The 24192-nt window shown below is 44.3% G+C and overlaps 1 protein-coding gene across 2 annotated transcripts in view; it reads left to right on the top strand.

Annotated features, from left to right (window-relative positions):
• The window catches only part of LOC133108412 (1,4-alpha-glucan-branching enzyme-like), a 117576-nt gene that overhangs the window by 56335 nt on the left and 37049 nt on the right, over window positions 1-24192 (top strand). For both annotated transcript variants that reach the window (XM_061217923.1, XM_061217924.1), the window contains 4 exons: window positions 5354-5469; window positions 6297-6424; window positions 8841-8939; window positions 23376-23486. In XM_061217923.1, coding sequence (XP_061073907.1) covers window positions 5354-5469; window positions 6297-6424; window positions 8841-8939; window positions 23376-23486 — 454 coding nt within the window. The remainder of the gene's footprint in view (window positions 1-5353; window positions 5470-6296; window positions 6425-8840; window positions 8940-23375; window positions 23487-24192) is intronic.

Raw genomic sequence — 24192 nt, 5'->3', positions numbered from 1 at the left:
TAATTGCTTCAGACGTTGGCCTCTCGCTTTTTCACGGAGAACCGTATCTGAAACGAATATACGACCACGGTTGAGATACAAGCCCCCCCTTCCCTGACGGTTATACCACTCCGCTGACTCCTTTGTGTGGCTCTGAGCGTGCATCAGGCTCCGCTCATCCTGCGCTGAAGCGATCAGCGCGGGGGAGAGGGGGATTGTGGGAAGGATCCGGCGACTGCGGGACGTCTGGCATCGGCGTGGAACATCTGGCGGACGTTAATCCGCCGGCGGGCGCCCGCCGCGCCGCTCGAGTTGGGCGGAGGAAGCGCTCCTTCGCGCTTCGCTCATCGTAATTCCCGCGCGGATAGCAGCACCTTTTTTTTTTTTTTTTACGTTATGGAGCTGTCAAGGTGCGGAACAGCCTGCCAAGGTCATGTAGTGGAGGCAGGGACCCTTGGGGATTTTTTTTCCTCACGTTCAGCCGTTTTTTGTTTTTTTTTCCCCACATTCAAACCTGACACCTTGCTGGGTACTCTCAACCCGAGAGTCTCAAAACTCTTGCAGTGTTGCAGTGTCTGCAGGTTTTTGTGGCAGCCAATTGCAAACCAGGTGTGTGCACTCTCCAGCCAATCAGCAACTTATAAGCAACTAAAATGGAGCCAGCATCACCAGGAGAGCAGGTTTAAATCGCTGCTCCACACTGCTTGTAACTGATTGCCCTTCAGTTGAGCTGAATGGGCCTTTTCTCGTGATTTTTGTGTCATATTTTCGCATTAGAAGCTTCCCACCCATTCCCCTGCGGCAGTAAGCTGGGCAGAACCTTCAGTAACACTTTATTTTACAGCCCGTTAATGTATGTAACACAAGTGTAATTATTACACATTTCAGTAGTAAGTCATTTCTGGGGGGGGGAGTGTGTCCTTCCAGCAAAGTACCATTCAAAATTGTGAGCAGGATATCTCCACGATAAGTCTGAAACAAATACTCAAGTTATCCATGAGTGGAGACTTTTGATATAGGAGCCATCTCTCTCTCTCTCTTTCTTATCATCTCTCTCTGTCTCTCTCATCATCTCTCTCTTACTCTCTCCCTGTCATAATCTCTCTCCCTCACCATCTCCCTCTCTCAGGCCATTATCTTCTCCTCCTGGGGTTTCTTTGTGTTTGGGCTCTTTGTTCTGGCGGTAGCGGCGTGAAGGCGCTATAATGTATTTACGGCGGCGTCTGGCCCGTGGGCTTATCGTATGCGAGCAGACTCTTCATCAGGAGCCCGACCACGCCGCCGTGTAACACGCTCCTTCACACCTTTATTTACCCAGCCGCCGTCTCCGGATCCACATCGCCGCGAACGCTCGGCTCCACACGTCCGGGCACACGTCCACGATTCAGCGGGAACGGGGTTTGGGTGCGGGGGGGGAGGGGGGAGGGGGGAGGGGATGGGGTGGAGGGACCACTGGGTGATACATTGCAGGCTGGTTTTTTTTGTGGAGGGAACTTATATCAGCGTGTGAAATTGTATTTACCGCTTTTCGTATGATATAGCTGGCACAGATTATCTGTGTGAGAGTCATCAGTTGATTTGCGGTGCTGGGCTCAGTAAGGGTTCAGACTCCTTACTCATCACGCGCGTTGGTAGATGGTGGATTTGCCGCTGGCAACAGGAACATATTTACTTTGTTTCCAAATGTTCATCGGGATGAGAGATATCGCCTCCAAAGTCCAAAAATGAAATTAGTTTTGCCCTAGTTCTCAAAACTTGGCAAGAAATATTCGCGAGAGGAGGGAGGGCTGGCATTTTCTGAGGTTGAGCCGGTTGGTCATCAGAATGCTGAGATGACTTGTGGCCTCATGCAATGGTTGTACACTCCGGTCCTGTCTGTAATTGCATTATTTTTTTTTGTGGCTGTTGTTGTATTAAATTATTATATGGGCCATTACATTGAATTTTGGTCCGTCGTTAAAACTGTGTAATCATTGTCAGTTGGACGTCTTCCCTGCACGTTTCTGTGTCAGGAGACGTGGTGAATCCGTGCTACGTGTCGCGAAGCCAAACGGCCGCTGAGGCGATCCAGGTGCTATGGCAAGGACACTGCCTCACTCTGGGGGACGGAGAGGGGAGCGGGAGCTCGTCGAAAGAGCCACGCCCTATCCTTTTAACGCCCACTCGAGTTCCTCCAGGGCTGGGGGGTCGGGGGGTCTCGAGTGGGCGTTAAAGACATGGGGCGTGTAATACACTATATTATAGTCATTTGGCAGACGCTCTTATCGAGAGTGACATACAGTAAAGTACAAATCATAACATAGCAATAGCAAATCTCTGCCTTTCTTTCTCTTTCTGTTCCATTCTGTCTCACGCTGGTTGATACGCCATCGGGCAACTGTCACTGGAACCATTGGGTTTATACTGCATGAATTGAATATATTTTAAATGAAACAACAACCACAGTCAGTGTTCGTGAACATCAGTCGAATGATGGGTGATAAACCAGCCTTAACTCTCTCTCACTCTCTCTCACTCTGTGGGAGATCCTGCACTTATCCCCTTTCGCATGCGGGTGTTGTCACTTAACCCACTGCCAGGTCTCAAACCCATATCAGGAGAGGGGTCCTAGATCCTAGATCCTAGATCCTTGGTCAGACTTGAAATGCCCCCTCAGAAAATGTATTTACGCTCCCCAAATTCAAAGACTATTAGAAACATGGGGAGAGATTGATGTAATTGATGTCAGCCCTTATTCAGGGGGCTCCTCCATTTAGTTTGATTTAGTTTTAAGGCCTTTGCCTCCATAATAAGTGTTAAGGAAGTGGTTCTTTCACAAAGAAGTGAAGAGGTTAAAAATGTTGTGATAGTTGAGTTATTAGCCTGTGGGATGTGGTATGTATGTATACTGTAAAGCATTTGAAACTGTATCGATCATGACTGTAACCATCAAAATGCCAGAATGCGTTTCTATTCATAATGGCAGTGTTATATTAGTTGAATTGCATTGACGATGTTTATGCATATTTACAAAGCTGTCAACGGGGCATGTGTTAGCGTTGAGGGTAATGGTTGTAAATGTGTTAGCAAGATTGCATTGGAATGAGTAAGAGGTGCTAACTTGCCACTTCATGCGTATCAAGGAGGCAGGTCACTAATTGGCTTTTACTCTGTGTCTGACGAGGAATAAGCCGTCTGTGAGTGCTCGTACAAACGCGCACGGAGGAACCTCTCTCTGAAACAGACCACTTTAACACCGCCATTACCTCTTAATTACACCCTCTGGGGCTCTGGCTGGGGCAGAGGGAGCCTCTGTTACCACCACCACGAACATCGAGAAACAACAACTGCCAAACATCGCACGTCTTCACTGCTGCCGACTGCTAATTTTACATTTTATTTGTGTGTGTGTGTGTGTGTGTGTTTGTATGCCTAGTGAACAGTGTAGATGCTTTAACCTCATGAGACCCAGGAGAAAAACAAGCTGAAGTATTTTGCTTTTTTATTTTTTTACGAAAATACAAGTGTCTTTGTTGACAAAATCATGTTGTTGCAGTGAAAAAATATTATTTTGATTTAACTTGAATTCAGTTGAATGTCTCTAATGTTAAGAGAAGAAATCATGGAGGCCAAAATGTAATGTACTTGTTTGAGGTCACTGGTCACAGGCCATTAAGTTTGTCTAGACAATCATTTGATTTAACAATATTTTTCTGCATTTGTACATTTGTGTTCATGCTTTTATTTATGAGGGATAGGGAGTGGGAACTCATGCAGTCAGGATGGAACAGGGGCTGCCTGGCGAGGGATTTTGCTGACGGCAGTTATTCGATCTGTTATCGGTTCAGCTCCGCTCTAATGCGTGATGAGGAGGATGGTAATGTGTGATGAGGAGGGAGGTAGTGTGTGTACAAAAGGCAGCTTTTCTCCTGTAGAGCCGATAGCCACAGGGTTATGGAGAGTAGGCGTCCTGAAGCTTCAAACCTGCTCACCTGTCCTGGGTTTGGGTCAGCTTCAAACCTGCTCACCTGTCCTGGGTTTGGGTCAGCTTCAAACCTGCTCACCTGTCCTGGGTTTGGGTCAGCTTCAAACCTGCTCACCTGTCCTGGGTTTGGGTCAGCTTCATACCTGCTCACCTGTCCTGGGTTTAGGTCAGCTCCACCTGTGGATTCATACCTGCTCACCTGTCTTCAACTCAGCCCTACCTGCAGATGCAGTCAGACAAAAACATCAGCCAGGGCTGCCAGTCTAGCTCATCTTAGTCAAGTCACGCTTTTTAAGAAAACTCACAAAACCTGTTTACAGAGTAACAGAAGGGCAAAAACCAGGCCTGAGTATGAGGACCTGGTGTGAAAGTGTGTGCTTGTTCTGAGGAGGGCAGAACTGTGTTTTGCTGTACTGTATGTTGCTGTACTGTTACTGTATATTAACACTAGAAGACCAAGCATCCACTTCCTGTGCTCTGGGTCAGATCTGTGTGTAGTCTCTCTGGCAGGAATAAGCAAAGGTCTAGCTTTTTCATTTCTTTTATCATTAGCTAACACGGCGGCACGGATGGTGCAGTGGGTAGTACTGCTTTGTTCGAGTCCCCGTGAGCCGGGGCCTCTCTGTGCAGAGTTTGCATGTTCTCCCCGTGTTTGCGTGGGTTTCCTCCGGGTACTCCGGTTTCCTCCCACAGTCCAAAGACATGCAGGTTAGGCTGATTGGAGAGTCTAAATTGCCCGTAGGTATGAGTGTGTGAGTGAATGGTGTCTGTGCCCTGCGATGGACTGGCGACCTGTCCAGGGTGCATTCCTGCCTTTCGCCCAATGTATGCTGGGATAGGCTCCAGCCCCCCTGCGACCCTGTTCAGGATAAGCGGGTTAGGATAATGAATGAATGAATTAGCTAACACGTAAACACACATGTTTGCTGAGCTACCTTGTTCATTTCTGTACAAACTTGATTTTCCCCAGTATCATGTTTAACCCTAAAGCTGTTCTGAAGTCGGGCGCGTTTGAGACTCATCAGTTCAAAATCATCAGAAGTATGCCTGAAGCCCTCCCCTTTTCCACCAGGGGTAGAATGCTTTCCTGCCATTGGCTGATGGGACAGGACTTTAAAATCCTCTAAGACCCCCCGCTGAAAGCTGTGGGCAGAGAATTCGTATGATGTTTTATCCGGAAAACTTTTGGACCAACGGTGTGAAAGTTATTTGGAAGCTGCCTTTGGGGGGAAAAAATGTTTTGATAGTCCATGGAAGTACTAGATTGGGTTAAAGCACGTCATCGGAATCCTGCAGCACTAGGGAACATGAGAAGTGTACTGTATGGTCAGTTGCATGAAGGTTCATGGTCTCTCTTTCTTTCTCTCTCTGCCTCCATTTTTTTCCCTCCCTCCCTCTCTCTCCCTCTAGCTGGGAGGTGCAGCGGTTCCTGCTCTCGAACCTGCGCTGGTGGATGGAGGAGTACCGCTTCGACGGCTTCAGGTTTGACGGCGTGACCTCCATGCTGTATCACCACCACGGGCTCGGTACGTCATCCCAACACCCCCCCACACACACCCAAACCCCCCACACACACCAAAACCCCCACACACACCCTGCCACCGCCCCCTCACACACACAACCAAACCCCCACACACACACCCTGCCTCCTCGGCCTTGGTACGTCACCCCACCCCCCCCACACGCACTGCCGTCCCTGAAAGGATCCCACTCGTCTGCCTGCCATCTGAAAAGCGATGTCAATCAAGTATATTTCACTTGCAACAAAGCGGCGGAAACACTGGGCAGAGAGGAGCCGGTAATAAACACAAACCCAGAGAGCTCCGCTTTCAAGCCCGCCAGTGCATTCTGAAGGCTGCGGACCTTGAGCTGCTCATGAAAGTGTTCTGCATAATGGCGCTTTATGTTTTCAGTAAGTTTGAAAAGCTTCATTGATTTACAAGTGTGGAGAAAAACATAAAAGAAAATAAAACTTCATTAGTGTTCGCGATTACTCCCTCTCTCTACCTCTCTGCCAACCTCCCCCTTCCCTCCCTCTCTCTTGCTCTCTTTCTCTCTTTTTCTTGCTCTCTCTCTCTCCATCCCGCACTCCCTCTCTCTCTGTCGATTCAATTAAATGTGCTTTATTGGCAGGAAATACATCAGTACATATTGCCAAAGCAAACATGAAACATACATGTCTATAACGGTACGCGAAATGTAAAACGTGAACAATAATTAATACTACCAATTACAATTAGAGCTGATTCAGATAAAATATGTGTCAATAATAAGTCTCTTATAATGATAATATTAATATTAATAATAATAATAATAATAATTTAATGAATAATAATCTCTCTCTTGCCCTCAGGCACGGGCTTTTCAGGAGACTACTCGGAGTACTTCGGTCTGCAGGTAGATGAGGACTCGCTCGTTTATCTGATGGTGGCCAATCACATCCTGCACACACTGTATCCCGACTGCATCACCATCGCAGAGGTGAGTCCCACCCAATCAGATCCCTCTTTCACATTACACCCTATCAGATCCATCTTTCACACGTCACACCCAATCAGATCCATCTTTCACATGTTACACCCAATCAGATCCATCTTTCACGTTACACTCAATCCGATCCATCTGTCACGTTACACCCAATCAGATCCATCTTTCGCATGTTACACCCAATCAGATCTCTCTTTCACACGTCACACCTAATCACACCTAATGCATATAATGTCACCGCCAATCAGATTCTTCTTTCATATAATGTCACACCCAGTCAGATCCCTCTTTCATAGTATGTCACACCCAATTCAGCACACCAGGTTCAGCTGTTTTTAAGATCAAATATCACAATTGAGAAGAAACATGATCTAAGTGACTTTGACTGTGGAATGATTGTGGCTGCCAGACAGGGTGGTTTGAGTATCTCAGAAACTGCTGATCTCTTGGGATTTTCACGCACAGCAGTCTCTCGATAAAGTGCTCACTGAGTGTATATTGTGCATGTTATGGTCACTACAATGGTCACTTCAAATGGCCATAGTGATTGTAGTTTTCTCCTTGTCCATCAATTTGAAGCGTGTTCTGTCCTACTTAACACCATTCTGTCCTACAAAAAACTATGTTGTTGCTTCAGCACCCTGTACCTTCCCTCCCCTTTTCAGTCTGTTGTGTGCTTTGGTTGAACCTTCACTGTTTTGACTGAACTTGGCGCTTCTCTCAGGTCAAACATTACCCGGCGACAGACCCTTTGGGCTGGCTTGATTGCTTCCAATCTTTGCCTCCGTGTACTCATCTGTGGTCCAGTTTTTTAATTGGGTCATTGACACGATCTTCATCCCGTAATTTATTGTCCTTGCCTGTAGCAGCTACACCTGTAAGAGAGGACCCAGGCGTAGGCGTCCCCGTGACTGCCTGCTTAGATTGACGCTGAGATGAAATGCACTGGATGTACAAAACCTTTCTGCCCCTCAATGGTCCGTTGCTGTTTGAGAACCAGAGAGAAAAGGCCTCATTTAAGAACCAGCCTCTTCATTACCAGGGAGAGGTTACAACAAGCCCTGCAGTGCCACTTCTAAAAACATTTAAGTCCATGCTGAAATCTACTGAACTGCATTAGTTAAGTGTCTCAATTGTGAAACTGTACTGGTGATGTCATTTAAATGTAGAGAATGATGTTGTCTGTAGAAAACATCTATTGTCGGTTCAGATGGACCAGACTCGTAAGCCATTAGCGAGCTCCATGAATAGACTTCCATATGGGGTTTTAAGCAAATACCAGGGATGATGTTTATGGATGAGATGTCTTTTTTTGTAAATTATTTTCTTTGATCATTTGTGGTTTATTTGTTTATGTGCTGCAACATTTCCATGTAAATACACAGTCCCTGCCTCTTAATTTATGAGCGCAGATACAAACGGATCTATATTCAGAGACTGTTGCAGTGAAAGCTGGACTCATCCAGTTTCCCCTCCACAAAGAGAGATTTTTTTTTTTTAATGGAAAAGGCTTTGGATTGTTTTGGATTGTTCTGTTTTCCTTTAATCCATCAGCAAGCAGTGAGGCAGAAACACAAGCTCTGAAATGAATCAATTGGAGGGGTTAATTGGGTGCTTAGTGTCCTCTGTAGGGGAACAAGTAGGGGAAATCGGGGGGTCCTCAAAGGAACCCCCCCCTCGAAATCCCCCTCACGCACCCCTGCCTCTGCGGTCTGACCACTGGACACACCCCTCCAGCAGAAATCCCTCCTAAACAAACCCACTCAGTCCAATATCTGCACTGAAACAGCCCCAAGCCACAATTAATGAAAGCAGTTATTCATTTGGCTTTTTAATTAATTCATGAATTATTTTTTTATTTATTTGCCACAAGTCACACCTTCTGTGCAATTGATAAAGAGTACGCCTTGAAAAACTACTAGTGCCAACAGCAAATGGGGAGGGGAGGGGGGTGTCTGCTGTTTTTATGGATGACTGTGATTTAACTAGAGGAACTGTGTCTGTGGGGTTTGGTAATTAAACAAACTTTACCGTGTGAAAAAAAATAAAATAATAATGCCTTTGTTTTGGGTTTGGGTTGTTTTGCTTTGTCTTTAATCCTATGAAGATGGTGGTCAGTAGTTACAACATTGATCTCTGGGAAATATTGCATTTTATTTACAGGAGAATCACAAAGAGAAAGCCCCTGAAAGGCGCTATTCACGAGACAAAATGTGGGATCATACAAGTGTGTTCAGTTTACCCACAATGCACATAGTCCATTAATCAATTTTAAAAGTACAAGAATGAAAATTATACTTGCAGAAATCTCAAATTCAAATTTAAGGATGAGTGTCGTTTCAGTCAGATAGAATAGAGACATTTTTTTCCGGAAAGATCCGGCTGTAATTCGTACGCTCTTCCTCGCCAGGATGTGTCCGGGATGCCGGGCCTCTGCCGAGCTGTTACCGAGGGAGGGTGTGGCTTCGACTACCGCCTGGCCATGGCCATTCCAGACAAGTGGATTCAGGTGAGGCTTCCCCGCCGCCATTTTGTAACGCTATGTTTCATATCATTGTTATGTCCTGGGTCACCATTAACCCTTGATCAGTCCCAAGTGGCTCCACCCAAAAACTAAGGCGTTTTTCGCTTTGGCTGAAAAAATTGACAAAGTTGAGAGAATTTAGTAGGGTTTTAATAGGGGCTCAACAAAGTAGTTGGCTATAGCAGCAATTTTGAAAAATGTATACGGGTCGAGAGTGCCATATGGCACACTTGGGATTTTACAGTAGTTACGCTTCAGTGCCATATAGCACTCTTGGGAATGAAAGGGTTAAATGCTTTCATTTATATTTTTAAAAGAAATCCTGTCCTTGTTTCTACTGTTCCTCCATCTCTATTGTTAAAATTTTGAGTTGGAAGCATTTGTTTCCCCCCTGAATTTAAAGAAGTTTGAGAAAGATGGTTCATGTGAGGTAACCTTTTTAGCTACCGCATGTGTGGAATTGTTGTTGTCTCAGATAAAGTTGTGATTCAAGTAGAATCACACATGCCCCCTCTCTGTAGATGACTCTAGTGCTACTGTGTTGTATTTAAATCCTGTAATGTAGGCTTTGTTGTATAACATATTGGAAAGTTCTGTTTTTATCCTAGCCCACATTATTCTCAGTACATCTGGTACTGCTCATCCGTGTAACATCGCTCTGACATCCCGGTCAGCGAATGCATTGATAAGCACAACACTGCATTGTTTTTCCTTCAGCCTCATTGTCTGACTTCAAAAGGAAATGCTTTGCTTTGCAGAATGATTTGGTGCATCATGCATATTTATGGTAGGTCAGCTTTGATCCAGCTGTCCAGCCCCCCCCCCATTTTTAAACGATAAAGGATGAAAATGTGTACCGTTTCCTGTGCACATTTTGGAGGGTGAACCATAGACGTTTAGATGGTACCCATTCCTCTTCATCATCCGTTTGAGGTTGGAGGTCATTCTTTTGATGTTTGTGATAATGTTCCTTTTGCATGTTTCTTTTCTATGGTAATGTGACGAGACCTCTCCCCTCAGTTGGACGGCTTCCCCGCTGAATAAAAACAGCTCAAGCTAGGTTTTGAAACAGCCGGTAGCTGGTTAAGCAGTTCAGACCAGCTTCCAGCTTGACATGGTTTGACTACACGGACAGACAAGCTACCAGCACTAGCTGATTGACCAGCTCATACCCAGCTAGACCAGCTTACAACCAGCTTGGCCATGCAGGTTGACTGGTCAAGGTGGTATAGCTGGATTTTACAGCAGGGTTATTTTTAAATATTTCTCTACAGATGGATACTTTATTAATATATATTTTTTAATAAAATTTTTGCAAGGTTAAATGGCCTGCAGACCAAAGTACAACGTTCAAAATCAAAAAAACTTTTTTTACTGACTTTCTGATTACCTGCAATGAGAATGAAAAATCAAGTTTAAAATCAAGCGACATGGTGCTTTAGTAGTATATAACTCTGTAGTAGTCCATAACCCCAGGGCAGAAATACGTAAATAAATAATCCCTGCTCATCTTTCACAGATGTGACTAAACCATATGCTGTGTACAGCATTTCTTTATCTAAAATGGAGCCACTGCCTTATTTATATTCAATTTCTATTTATGTATTTTAGCCAAAGTGAGCCAAGAAGTTTGATAAGCCCCCAAAAGGGCTCCATTAAGCCCAGGATTTTAGTTTATTTTGATGTGTGACTGGGTATGTGAATTTGACTTTTATGATAAACCTGTCATTCACGTAGTCATGTTCCACTTCTTATTATTTTTTTAACAGAACAATTACAAGTGTTCACCTTGCATGGAAATAGGTCATGGCAACCGAGTGTCCTTATGATTAACACTCTTTAATTTTTTAATTAATTTGTTTATTTATTTGGCAGTAATCAATCAATTGCAGTAACACAAGAAAACTGTAGGTCTATCGACCGTCTTGTGACAACACAGTCATTCAATCTATAATTGATTATTTGCTTAATTCAAGACATGAATTTCATGCGCAGGTGCTGAGATATTAATCAAGTAATTGTGTTTGATTTATGAAGCCAGTTAACGCAGTTCCTACCCCCTTATCCGCGGAATGTACGACGCCCAATGCGGGGGGGCTTAATAAAAAAAGCCAGCTTTAAATAGAAGGTTTTATGGGACTGTGTGGTTTAAGGGAAGTGGGGTGAAACATGTCGTTTATTTGACTCTGAATAAGAAGGTTCCTTCCTCCGTTACAGATAAATAACTCTTCCTATAACCTTATCCAATGTCCTTTCTTTCCAAAACGTGTTAGATCGAGCCCTATTAATTGAGTGACAACTAACTGTCGCATAAATAATGTTGTCGCGTTTCTTCTTACAGAAGCAGATTTTTTTCATTTTAACAGCCGATTTTCTGGGAATATTAATTTGGAAACCCGTTCACAATCCATATGAGCAGCATCACTGGATCACATAATACACCGCATCGAAATTTGTCGACGCGCCAAACTGCTGTCAACAACGTTGTTCGTCTCGTTTTAATTTCGGGTCTGTCGGTGAAATATTTCGCTTGTTCTGTTGCATCTGGAAAGCAGATTAGCATCACTTTGGAATTCAGCGCAAACACCGCCGACCAGCTGTCTGATTACGTTGTACATTGTGTGTGATAATTTAGTTTTCTAATCGTACTTGATGAGACTTGAACATCGTTTGCAAAAGTATTCAAAAATGTCAACGAAGTCCTGTGAAAAACAATTGCTTAACTTGGACAGAAGCCAGTCGTCAGATTGGAGGGTTACTTTGTGTATATATTTTTTCTTCATTTCTGCAACCTTGGCACAGCTCTATCCATTATGGACAAATTGATTTGTAGATTCATTTGAAATGAAATGGGCAGACGCCCCATGCATTTTTGTTCCTCGCACATGTTAACCAAAACGCCCTTTTCTCATCCCCAGTTAGTCTCACTTGCAGACATTTTATATTTCAACTCATAATCAGCAGCGAGTGACGGGTGGTTAGGCTCGCTGTTCGCAGTGGAGTTGTAGTTTTTAGTGTGGGGAGTTACTGTTGAGTATTGTAGAGCGGTTTCGGTTTGCTGCAGAATTAGCGCCCGCGGCGGAGTTTTGCCTGTTATTGCTGTATTAGATCTGTGCCTTGAAACTCTCTGAGTCCTTCCAATGCACAGAGCATATCCGAATACGCGCACGGCTTGTTAATCATTTAGTTGTGGAATTTTTTATTTCTTTTTTGGCTGGTGTTTATATCTGCCTCAGGTAAACGGCGCAGGTACGCCGTGAGGGGAATTCTCTCTTTCCCTCTATCACTATCTCACAACCCTTTGTCTTATTCTGGTACTGCATCTGCCTCCTCTCTGTTGCTCCCTTCCTCTCTCTCCCCCTTTCATCTCTACCCTCCTGTTGGTACCTCTCTCTCTCCTTCTCTATCTCTTTTTCCAATTTGAAAATATTAAAAAGTGTGGGGCCACTCAGTATGGGAAGCTGGTGCTCATCATTGATTTCTGGGAGTTGTAGTTCTCCCTGGGGGTGGGGTGACAGCCTGGATTGTGCAGTCAATAATCTGTATTATGCCCAGGGCAGCAGTAAGAGGTCAAAGAGCAAACTTTGGTGACTGGCCAGACTGGCCTGCAAAGTATTTGTGTGGATCCTCCATGCATTCATTTAGATTGGTATAACACACTTATGTATAGTGGTAGATTGATCTGCTTTAGGCTGGTCTTCCTACATCTGGAAAAAAAACAAATCCCTATTCTTATTTTTATGATTATTACTATACTTGCTCTTCCTCTTGTGGTGATATGAAACCTTCCCCCACCCGCACCAGTGCTAAGCAATACCCAGCATTCATTGCAGATTATCTTTTATAATGTTGGAGTAATAACCCAGATTGTATTTTGTGTCGGGGTGATTTATTGACTTGCTGCATGTAAGTGACTCTGCTCAGCTTTGAGCTACGGAGGACCACGCGTGTGGGGGAAGCGATGTACGATCAAGCGCACATTCCCGCGTGTATCCGCAGAGATATCCTTCTTTGGTCTTCCACCATTCCCGTTTTCACTGCAGTGGGAAAGTTTTTTCCTCCCGTTGTTTGAAACAATATAACGGCCTACAACCTGTTTCAGGTGTGGCAATATGGTACTTCTTAGCGTGGAACGTCAAGAGTCAACACAAAGAAACGTATCCACCCTGGGTCTGTGATTTACTATTGAGACACATTCCTGGGTTAGCATTTATTTTTACATTACAGTGGCTATTTCAACAAAGGTTTTCAGCATCGTCATTTCACCTTATTTTCGAGTTCTAAGAATCTTATAAACCTCCAAATTGAACATCTGTGGTACTCCGCGGGGGCGTAGAAACATTTCAGGAGAATTTCTGTTCTTTACAGGTATTCTGTGGAGCTCCATGAAAGTGTGTCATATTTCATACGCATATTTGTCAGGCTGTTTGTATCAGCTCGCTTTTATTATTTTTTTTGCGAGACGAATGTGTGATCTTTCATGTTCAGATTAAGAATGGTTCTATTATTTCTCTACATTGATAAGATTTCATATGAATTCAACCTTACATCCCCACACAATGCTATATGAGTCAATAACCGGCATGAATTATTTACAGTTTTCAATACTGATGCCACCGCCATTTCTTGTCTGTTTAGTATCTGCAACACAGCCTCAACAATTAAATAACTGGGAAATGAAATGTTGTATAGAGTCATATATGAAAGAATAAAACTCTGAGGCATCACACTGCGCAGTGAAGGTGCGATCATCGCCTGCTCTTTATGGGGAAATTGGATGGGTGCCAGTCCTCCTGAATACGAACGGATGGGCTGGGCTTTACTACTGTTCCTGGAGAATAAAGCGGGTAGAGTTACTCGCTAACAAGCTAGCCACTAAGGGATGTAGTTTATTGCCTATCTAGGGGGGAAAAGTATGGATCCGGAAGCGATGTATTCTTTTTCGAGGCTATGCTAAGGTTGATTTTGTGTATAAGGATTGGCAGAGATTTCTCTCTCACCTTGAAGGTGTGTGCATTCGTCTCCTGGAAGGAATCTCAATATTTTTTTATAGGTCTCTTTTTTATGTTTGCATTTCACGACAGGTGGGAGTTATTAGTGTGAACGCTCGCAGCCAACACAATTTGAGAAATCCGCTTTTTTTTTTGTCAACTGCCAAACGAGTTCCAAAATTAGGACAATGCATTATTCTACGTGTTACTGCTGGAAAACACATGCGATAAGCTGTCAGGTAAAGAAAAACGCATACATGTATGATGAGATCTGCGCCGAAAATGTTGGCATGCGTATAGCAGTCTCGGGTTGGGGCGTGCCAAAACGGGTGTATGTTTCACACACGCTCCGGCTTTCTGTGAGACAGACATGCCGAACTGTGTGTGCCGTACATCAGTCTTTCTGCTTTTTTCACACGCTGTGTTCGTCACACTGAGCCCAGTGCGCCAGAGCCAGAAGGGAGATGTCCAGCGTACTGGAAATCTAGGTCCAGAGACACTCTGACATGCAGGTACGAGGTTAACAGCTGCTCTGGTTGTCCAATCTAGCTCTTGTTCCACCATCCTAGTGGGCTAAAAAAACGTTCCCTTTTCGACTTTATACCGGATAAATAATCTCAGGAAATTTTCCTTCACTTTTAATGGGAGATCTCACCGCCAAACTTCCTGTCTGGTATCAGGGCGCGGTTTAATGGGCGAGGAGAAGGGGACGAGTTCACCTGAAGTGCCCCGCTCTGCTTCCCCGTGCGTCTCCTCTCCCCCAGACTGACGGACTGATTAATACCGCTCGTTTACAACCCGTCAACGGCGGACCTGGCCAGCTGCCTGTGGAATAATATGGCATTTTAATAAGAGACGGCGTTAAGGCACGGCACGCGAGTCTGGATGATTACGTCTGATTACCAATATAGAGCGCTGTCGTTGCTAATTGATAACGTTACAAAAGAGGCCCTAATTTAACGAGGGCCCATCCTCGCGGCCGAAATGGATTCAAATGTAACGGAAACTATTAGAGGAAAGAGGGAAACAGGTTCGTTGGCAGTTGTGAAGGTCATAGAAAAGTAAATAAGTGATTCCTCAGCTCCGGCGATCCCGCCAACGCGCTAGTTACTCGCCGTTTCTGTTCCGTCTTTGTCCGTCTCCGGCTACCACGTTCCGCATCCCACGCGATGGTGAAAATGAAGTTCTGACACCTCACTGTTCGGTGGGGAGGTTGTGAGCTTGTGGTTAACATTTTACTTGACCTTTATTCAGTCAGGGATTTTCACATTTATTTTCTTTCCTTACGTACTTGATTTTGCGAAAATCATTCATCAAAATTCTTAAGGGTGAAAAAATAGGCCAGGTCCAAAAGACTTGCTGCTTCCAACACTGAAAACAGCAGGTCCGCCTGGTCCAGCTCAGCCAAGCACAGAGTTTGTGTGCGTAATTCTTCACAGGCAGTTTTTATTTTATGTATTTTAATCAAATCTGTCTATCTATATTACTGAGCTAGCAAGTTTGCTAATCTGTCGCTATAAGTTTTCTAGTTCTACGAGCTGCTGCCTTCCAGGCTTCACTGAGGGAAGGAAAGTGCCTGTTCACCATGGGAACATGAGTCACCTGACCCTCGGCAGGTTCAGGGAGCAGTTCTGTTCTGAAGATACCCATAAAATGGTGTTTGTTAATTTGCTTACCAAGCACCCTTGTTATCCAGTTATATGCCTGCGTGTTCGCTGGAGCAGCTGATGTTCAGCTCCTCACCCCAGGGTGCGACAGCAGTGTCTGCCCAGCGAGGGGACTCTACAGCCGCCTGGGTAAAGCAGCAGATTAAAAATAACGCACACAAGAGGAAACCAGTATGAAGAGATAATAAAATGATTTTTTATTATTTCTTGATTTGAATGATCAAGAAAATTAAAATATGATGATAAAGGAACTTGGCATCGGTAAAATAAAGAGTTCATCAACATCTTAATTCACCTGACAAAATATTAAAATATTAACTGTAGAAATTATAAAAGGTGATAGAAAAAAGGAAGTTCAAGCAAATTCCCCTCTGATAATCAGTAAAAACAGGCCTTAAAATGTGTTTAATAAACCTACGTGCGTGTGTGTGTAATAAACCTAGCATGCACAGCTGAATAACGGCTCTGCATACACTAGCTGGTTAGTTCCAGAAGGTTCCATCGCTGCTGCAACACAAACTGAGGGAGTGATCACCTGCCTGTACCCTAATACTTTGGGGGTTCATCCTTTTTATTCTATTAGCTGAGCCACCTGCACCCTCTCTTTAGCCTGTGAGCCTGGCTGTAAGCGGGGCTTCTGGATTTAAATAGTGCTCTCTCTCTCTCTCTCGCTCTCTCTCGCTCTCTCTCTGTCTCTGTCTCTGTCTCTCAGACTCTCGCTTATTAAGAACTGAGAAGAAGAACTGTTTGGGGAGTGGGGGGGGGGGGGTGCATTCAGCTGGAGGTTAGCCCGAGGCCAGAGGAAACGTGATTAATCTCTGTGAGACAGCTCAACAGAGGCGAGGGAACGGGCAGGTGTAGGTCCAGAGGCAGGCCAGGAGTGCACTACTGGGATTTGCCGTTGTTTGTTCCCTCCGTGTCTCCATGGGGGGGGGGGGGGGGGGTGGCATTACAGCTGGGCTGGGCTGGGCTGGGCTGGTTCTGCGCTGGGCTAGGCTGGGCCGGGCCAAACCGTGAAACCCGCTCCTCGGTTCCGTGTCTTTATCCCTCAGGCTACGCAGCCGCTCAGGTCTAAGGCTGACATGTTCATTAAGTCACAACAGCTGTTAGCTCACACCGTGCAGCTGCACCGAGGAGCTCCTCTCTGAGACGCTGTGCCTACAGGTAGAGTGTGGTGTTGCTCCATGGATCTATTGTCTGTGTTCTGGTTTCTGTGAGTGTGTGTTGTGCATATTTGCACCTGTGTTTGTGTTTCTATATGTGTTAACAGTATAGATGTGTGTGTGTGTGTGTGTGTACAGTATGAACTATACTGGTTTCAGTCTCAGGGATAAAAGGACCAGAAACGGCCCGTTTATGTGCCCAGTTGGCCCAGCTGTCAGACCAGGCAAGGGCCCTGGGCATGTTCCCTGTCTCCCTGTCTCACAGTGTCTGTGAGCGCACTGGGCATGTTCCTGTCTCCCTGTCTGTGAGCGCACTGGGCATGCTCCCTGTCTCCCTTTCTCACAGGGTCTGTGAGCGCCCTGGGCATGTTCCCTGTCTCCCTGTCTCACAGGGTCTGTGAGTGCACTGGGCATGCTCCCTGTCTCACAGGGTCTGTGAGTGCACTGGGCATGCTCCCTGTCTCACAGGGTCTGTGAGCGCCCTGGGCATGTTCCCTGTCTCACAGGGTCTGTGAGCGCACTGGGCATGCTCCCTGTCTCCCTGTCTCACAGGGTCTGTGAGCGCACTGGGCATGCTCCCTGTCTCCCTGTCTCACAGGGTCTGTGAGCGCACTGGGCATGCTCCCTGTCTCCCTGTCTCACAGGGTCTGTGAGTGCACTGGGCATGCTCCCTGTCTCACAGGGTCTGTGAGTGCACTGGGCATGCTCCCTGTCTCACAGGGTCTGTGAGCGCCCTGGGCATGTTCCCTGTCTCACAGGGTCTGTGAGCGCACTGGGCATGCTCCCTGTCTCCCTGTCTCCCTGTCTCACAGGGTCTGTGAGCGCACTGGGCATGCTCCCTGTCTCCCTGTCTCACAGGGTCTGTGAGTGCACTGGGCATGCTCCCTGTCTCACAGGGCCTGTGAACGCACTGGGCATGTTCCCTGTCTCACAGGGCCTGTGAACGCACTGGGCATGCTCCCTGTCTCCCTGTCTCACAGGGTCTGTGAGCGCTGGGCTAATGAGCCGCCTGTCACCACTCCTCTGGATAGGCTCCACGCCGGAGAGCCGGGGGTGTTGAGTGTCATAAATCAGCGGCCGTCTGACAGCGGTGGGGAGGGGATGTCGTTCGCTCCCTGTCCGCCATGCCAATTTTAATCTGCATCCACTCCTGCGCTCCACAGCACTGCTGCAAAGCACCGTGTGTCACTGCTGCAGTGTGTGGAGCTGGCTGAGCTACTGACAACGGATCACCTCTCTCTCTTTCTCTCCCTCTCTCTCTTTCTCTTTCTCTCTCCTTCTCTCACTCTCTCCCTCTCTCTTTCTCTCTCCCTCTCTCCCTCTCTGTCAAATTTCAAATTCAAAATGCTTCATTGGTATGAAATACATTCATATATATTGCCAAAGCATACATACAGAAAGGAATCAAAATATGAATACAAGAAGTCATGTCCAGATTGAGTGTCTATATAATAATAATAATAAGAATAACTATTTTTAGTATATATAAAATAATAATACGGGAAAAAATACAATTAGGCAAAGAAGAAATATAAATTAATCATGAATAAAATAAATATATTCTTGGTGGTCAACCAATGTCCCTCAGGTTATGGCAACCAAGGTTATCTCTCTTTCTCTCCATCTCTCTCTTTTTAAATATTTCTCTCTCTCTTGCCTCTTTGTTTCAAGGGAGGCAAGGGAGTTTTCTTTTGTTTTGAAGTTTGTCTGATACTGAGTTGTTTGGTTATATTTTATTAAATAAAGGGGCATCAGTCAATTCTCTCTCTCTCTCTCTCTCTCTCTCTCCCCCTCTATTCCCTCAAAATAATATTCATTTTGAAATAAATGTTTTTTTGTTTTTTTGTGACTTTAGTAACAAAAAATCATGCAAACACATAAAATCATGCAAACACATAAAATCATGCAAACACATAAAAGTGTCAAGATGCGCTGGTGATATTTGCAGATATTCGTAGGCGATTATCACTACAGTAATTAAGATACTGTAAAAAAAAATATATATATATATGGGCGAGGAGAAAAATATGTATCCAGTCCTCTCTGCACGAATCATTCATTTACTCAACACAGTGTTGACGTTGCCTGGTTGTTTGATCTCTGTCTTCCCGTTAATCTATAACACTTACCTTACACAGTAGATTAAATTCTGTTTTTTAATAAGACCGTAATGCTTGTTAAGGCAGGTGGTTTGTTTGGACAGCACGATAGATAACCGACTCGCATAGATTGCTTTATGTAGCTGTTTGTAGCTGTAGCTATGTACAGCTATAAACACATTCACGTGCAGGAAAGTGAAGGTGCTGGTCTCAGTGAATAACAATAATTAATCAGGAAAAAAATTAAAATATAAAAATACAAATTATAACTACGTGGAAACTTGCATTTACAGTTTGAAAATGTTTTTGTTTAAATGTGTTAGGCATTATTGGTGGAATTGTGATTGATTTCCTAAAGCTTTGTAATGTGTATATGAATCCCATAGTGTCTGTGAGTATAGTGCGTAATAATACTAATGATGATAACAGCAATAATAGTCAATAATAATTGTGTTCAGAAGTGTCTTCCTTGCGAACCGTGCATAGAGCTGGCTATCCCAGGCCTTTGTGTTTATTGAGCAGAATCACTATGGGAATAAAAACGGGTCACATCAGGTTTATCTTAATAATGGCACACTGTAGTTATGTCATCAATGCTCAGGAGATCAGCAAATAAATTATGTTGTCCAAACTCCCCACCCCAGATCATCAGTTTGGGAAAATTATTATTATTATTATTATTTATTTATTTTTTACTTATTCACTTTGGAAAATGCCCACTACTGACAAGTTGAAAAAAACATCTCAAACCAACTCCTCAAGCCGATGGTGAATAACAGAATGAGTATGAGTAGTAATCAATTGATTTATTGATTGTTTGTTTGAAAGCGCTTCCTGTCCTGACTCCCAGTAACCGACCTGGCGTCCCCTCTGCAGGGGCCCTGGGACAGCCTGCCCTGGGACAATTCTGCCCCACGGGACCCGCTCGGCCCCTAGAATCCGTCTTTTCTCACATCCCATTCATGTGAATCCATAGGCTCCCTGAATGGTGATATTAGGCTTAACGTGAGGCCCAGAAAGCCTGGATTGAAGGCCCTCTGTCAGTGAGGTCGTTTTGCTAACAAATTAAATGGCAAAAGGACTCCAGGCAGGAAGTAGTCTGGGTAGGCGGAGCTGCCTTTGTACAATAGTCTTGGAAGATGAGCAGAACCTCCTGTAACTCAAACATAAAGTACATTTCCACACAATACATGTCTCCATTAAGGTGACTGTCTTAATCTTAAAATACAGTACAGATATTGCACATAGGAATTATGTGACATTTTTAACTGGAGATATGCACAGTTGGAAGTGTAGTTTATTACAGAAAGCCTCCCAACAAATGGTGACCATATAAACAGTGTATAATGAAGCAAGCACATTTATTTCTCCTGGAGTGATGTATATGGTGATAGAAATCAAATGGCAGGTTTGAAGGGGCTCTCTGTCTCTCTCACCATCGGTCGGTCTCTGTGTCAGCTGCCATTACTCTGTCTCCCACGCCCGCCTTCGTCTCGCGCCACTCTGATGATCACTCACCCGGCTGAAAGAAACCGCTCCAGCTAGGCTTTGAAACAGCTGGTAAGCTGGTTGACCAGTACAGACCCGCTCCATACTCAACATGGTTTAGCTGGTTGAGCAGTTCAGCCTGGCTCCCAGCTTGGTTTGGCCAGCTCAAGATGTTTTGAAACAGATGGTAGCTGGTCAAGCTGGCATAGCTGGATTTTTCAGCAGAGCGGAACGGTTTCTCATGTTTTGCCTCAGAAACGAACACAAAACGGGCTCAATTAGTAAATAACAGATACTTATAAATATGTATGAGCATGCAGTAATTCGGGAAAAGGAGCGATAGTTTTTGTGTGCAGCTAAAACTGTTTTTACTGAATTTACAAAATGGAGGATGTGTGTCGACTGTATTCTGAGCCTGAGGGCTTAGACGGGAGTGTTGTACTAAAATCACATTATCTGGGATATCTTGGTTTCATCCAGACTTAACTATGTGACCAGATTTTCTTTTGTTTTGTTTTGGGGTTTTTTGAAAACATTGTGACTCACACACAGATAATCCCATTTTAATAATCACCGGATGGTGATAAATGTTAAGAAATCTCCCAAATCCTTCTCCGCTTTAAAAGGATCCATATGATATCGACCAGACTTAGTTTTTCAGTGTCCTGAAGTGGAAAGCTTGTGGAGTCTTAAGAATCTTTTCCAAAATGATAACTTGAGCATTTGGTTCGGCTCATTTTTATTGATTTCCACTGCCATCCTACACGCACACACACACACACACACACACACACACATGCCCAGACACACACACATATATACACTCAGCACTTCATTAGGTATTTATTAAGCTTCTTTTTAGACTTATTCCAGGTCAGTGAGGTCTACCTGCTGCAGGAACTGCAGCCACCATCTTGATCTCCTGTTTCCCTCTGACCTTTCATACATATGAGTGTGAGGCATGATGAGAGCCAGTCCACCGTCATGCATTTCAATGGATTCCACTATTATTTATTTGTTTTTCATGCGAATGAGTCACAGTGTCCTTATCAACATTCATTAAACTGTTTTTCTTGAACTAGGCCCAATGTTTGGGTACAATGATGTACATTTGAGTCAGCCTTCTCTGTGTGGTCAGTATGCAATATCCCTGTTTAAACTGTCTCTGAGAGACAGAGAGGGAGAGAGAGATGGGGAGAGGAGAGGGGGAGGGAGACTGAGAAAGAGAGGTTACGGTTAGTTTTAAAAATGTATTTCATTACTATTTTTATTACTTCTATCCCATTTATATTATTATATCATTGCTTCTTTATGTTATTATTCTCCTTCTTATTTCATCGTTTTTTGACACTGTTATTATTGTTAATGTAATTGCTATGACAAATATATAAGCTTTGGCAAAATGCACAACAAAATGTGTCGTGCCAATAAAGCATTAAGCAAAAAAAAAAAAAGTAAATTGAATTTAGTCAGAGAGACAGAGAAAGATTAAGAGCGAGGGCGTGGGTAGGAGAGAAGGAGAGAGGGAGAGAGAACATCTCTGACCTAGCTCTTCATAATTCAGAGGTCAGGAGGGGGAGATGGAGAAAGAGAGATGGAGAGAGAGAGCAGAAAATGAGAGCGGGACAGAGAGAGATAACCTCTGGCCTCGGCTCTTCATACTGTAGAGGACAGAGGAAGGGAGGAAGACGGAACGAGAGAGGGAGAGAGAGAGGACAACGGAGTGCAGCAGCAGTTTAAAATGGCTGCATTAATCCTCAGTGTGCTCAGTTAATTGCAGCTTTGTTATCGGCAATGGTGTGGCTATAGGTAGCCTGTAGCCTTGTAGCTAAGATACTATACATGTCTGGGAGCCAGAAGGTTGGTGCTTCAAGCTACGGTGTAGCCACAATAAGATCTGCACAGCTGTTGGGTCCTCGAGTTAGGCCCTTCTCCCTGCATTGCTCCAGGGAGGATTGTCACCAGCTTAGTCTAATTAACTGTAAGTCGCTTCGGATAAAAGCGTCATTTTTTTCTTCTTCTTTTATATGAAAATGTGGTGAAATGGAGGTTCTTCCATTCTGCTGTAAGTCTGCTCGTTTGGGCGCTGAACAGGACCAGCAGTAATCGATTGCCAGACTATGATACTTTACTTTGACTATGACACAGTACTTTTCGAAAAGGGTGTCGCCATTTGTATAATTTAATAATAATATTGATTTCCTGACAGACTGATTGCATGAAACGGTCAGAATGTAAATACATAATTCAATTATATATAGGAAGGATTGCCGGCTCGATCCCGCACCCTGTCGAAGTGTCTCTGAGCAAGACACCTAACCCCCTCATGATTGGTACCTTGCATTGCAGCTTATCACACATTGTGTGTGTGAGTGTGTATGAGAGGCATCAATTGGAAAGCACTTTAGATAAAAGCTCTATATAAATGCAGTCCATTTACAGTCTATTTATATTCCCATATTGAGAATTGTATATTTTACATTATTTTAACTATTCCTGTTCTGTCTTTCGCTCAGATTACTCCTATAACTTCTTTCAACAAGCACTCACACACACTTTGAGCACACTGTACGAATAGCAGTGTACAAATACAGTAATTTACTAATATCATTCCTAGCTAACCTTGCTCTAAGTCAGCAGAGTGGACAGAGAAGCACAAAGAAATGGCGTCAGTTTCTACAAAACCGTCTGGCAGTTGGCTTTGAATATTTGAATGGTTATTTCTTCCCGTCCTGCGCATGGCTTTCTGGGCGGTTGAGTGGCTGGTGTGACTGCCTTTTTCCCTCACTTTCTAACCGCTGTGCTGCAGAAATAATGTTGACCTTTAACCTGCCTGAAGCTCTCCCATAAGACTGTTTCAGACTCCCACACACAGGTCACCTTTCAAATAAGAAATGAAAGTGCCGATGTCCAGGTTTTTTAGACTTTATTTCACATCTTGTGCCAGCTTGCTAAAGAGATGAATAGTGTTACTTTCTGAACATTTTTTTCTTCTTCATACGTTTCTCTTCAGATCCTGAAAGAGTACAAGGACGAAGAGTGGAACATGGGCAACATCGTCTACACTCTGACCAACCGTCGCTACGGGGAGAACTGCATCGCCTACGCCGAGAGTCACGACCAGGTAGCCTATCACAGTACAGGACAGGGCGGGGCCTAGCTGCATACATCCAATCAATGAATCAGCTCACGTAAAAGAGACAGGGCTGGGCGGGGCAGAGCTTAGTAAATCCAATCAGGGTGTCGCCATTTGTTTAGAACCTTAGGGTTTTCTCAAATCTACAATCTTTGGGATGGTGAAGGGTTATCACGTTGTCCATATCATTATGCTCATTATATTTATTTTTATATGTATGTGCATATATTTATATATGCATCTAGAAAAATAAATATCATTAGAATAATGATATGGCCAACAACATATTGACCCTTCAATGGTTCATAGGTTTCTGTGGTCATCGTGGTGGTTATGTGTTCATGTTAAGAGCCGACTGGGGCCTCACAGAGTATTGAAAAACTGGCCCTAGCGTCCCATAGGGATATGAGGGTTTCTGTCAGAGCGGACAATAGCATCTTATCACCCACCGTCATTCAGTGATCGACTCCCAAGTGTGTCTGTTCTGCTGTCTTCATGGAACCCATATCTGCGGGTTCCATGAAGCTTGATTCGGCTTCCCAGACTGGGAAAAAGAAGGTCAGGGTCTGTTTCAGTCAGTAAATATCCGAAAAACATGGGACGACGTCTAAGATGCTGCTGCGTGCGTCATAAGAGAAGTTAGTTGAATCCTGGACAATGGACGAGTTGATCTCTTGAGCATCATGATAAATAT

The sequence above is a fragment of the Conger conger genome, chromosome 13, assembly GCF_963514075.1.
Source record: "Conger conger chromosome 13, fConCon1.1, whole genome shotgun sequence".
NCBI classification, from domain to species: domain Eukaryota; kingdom Metazoa; phylum Chordata; class Actinopteri; order Anguilliformes; family Congridae; genus Conger; species Conger conger.
Note: the sequence above shows the minus strand (reverse complement) of the source record. Positions and strands in the feature narration are given on the sequence as shown.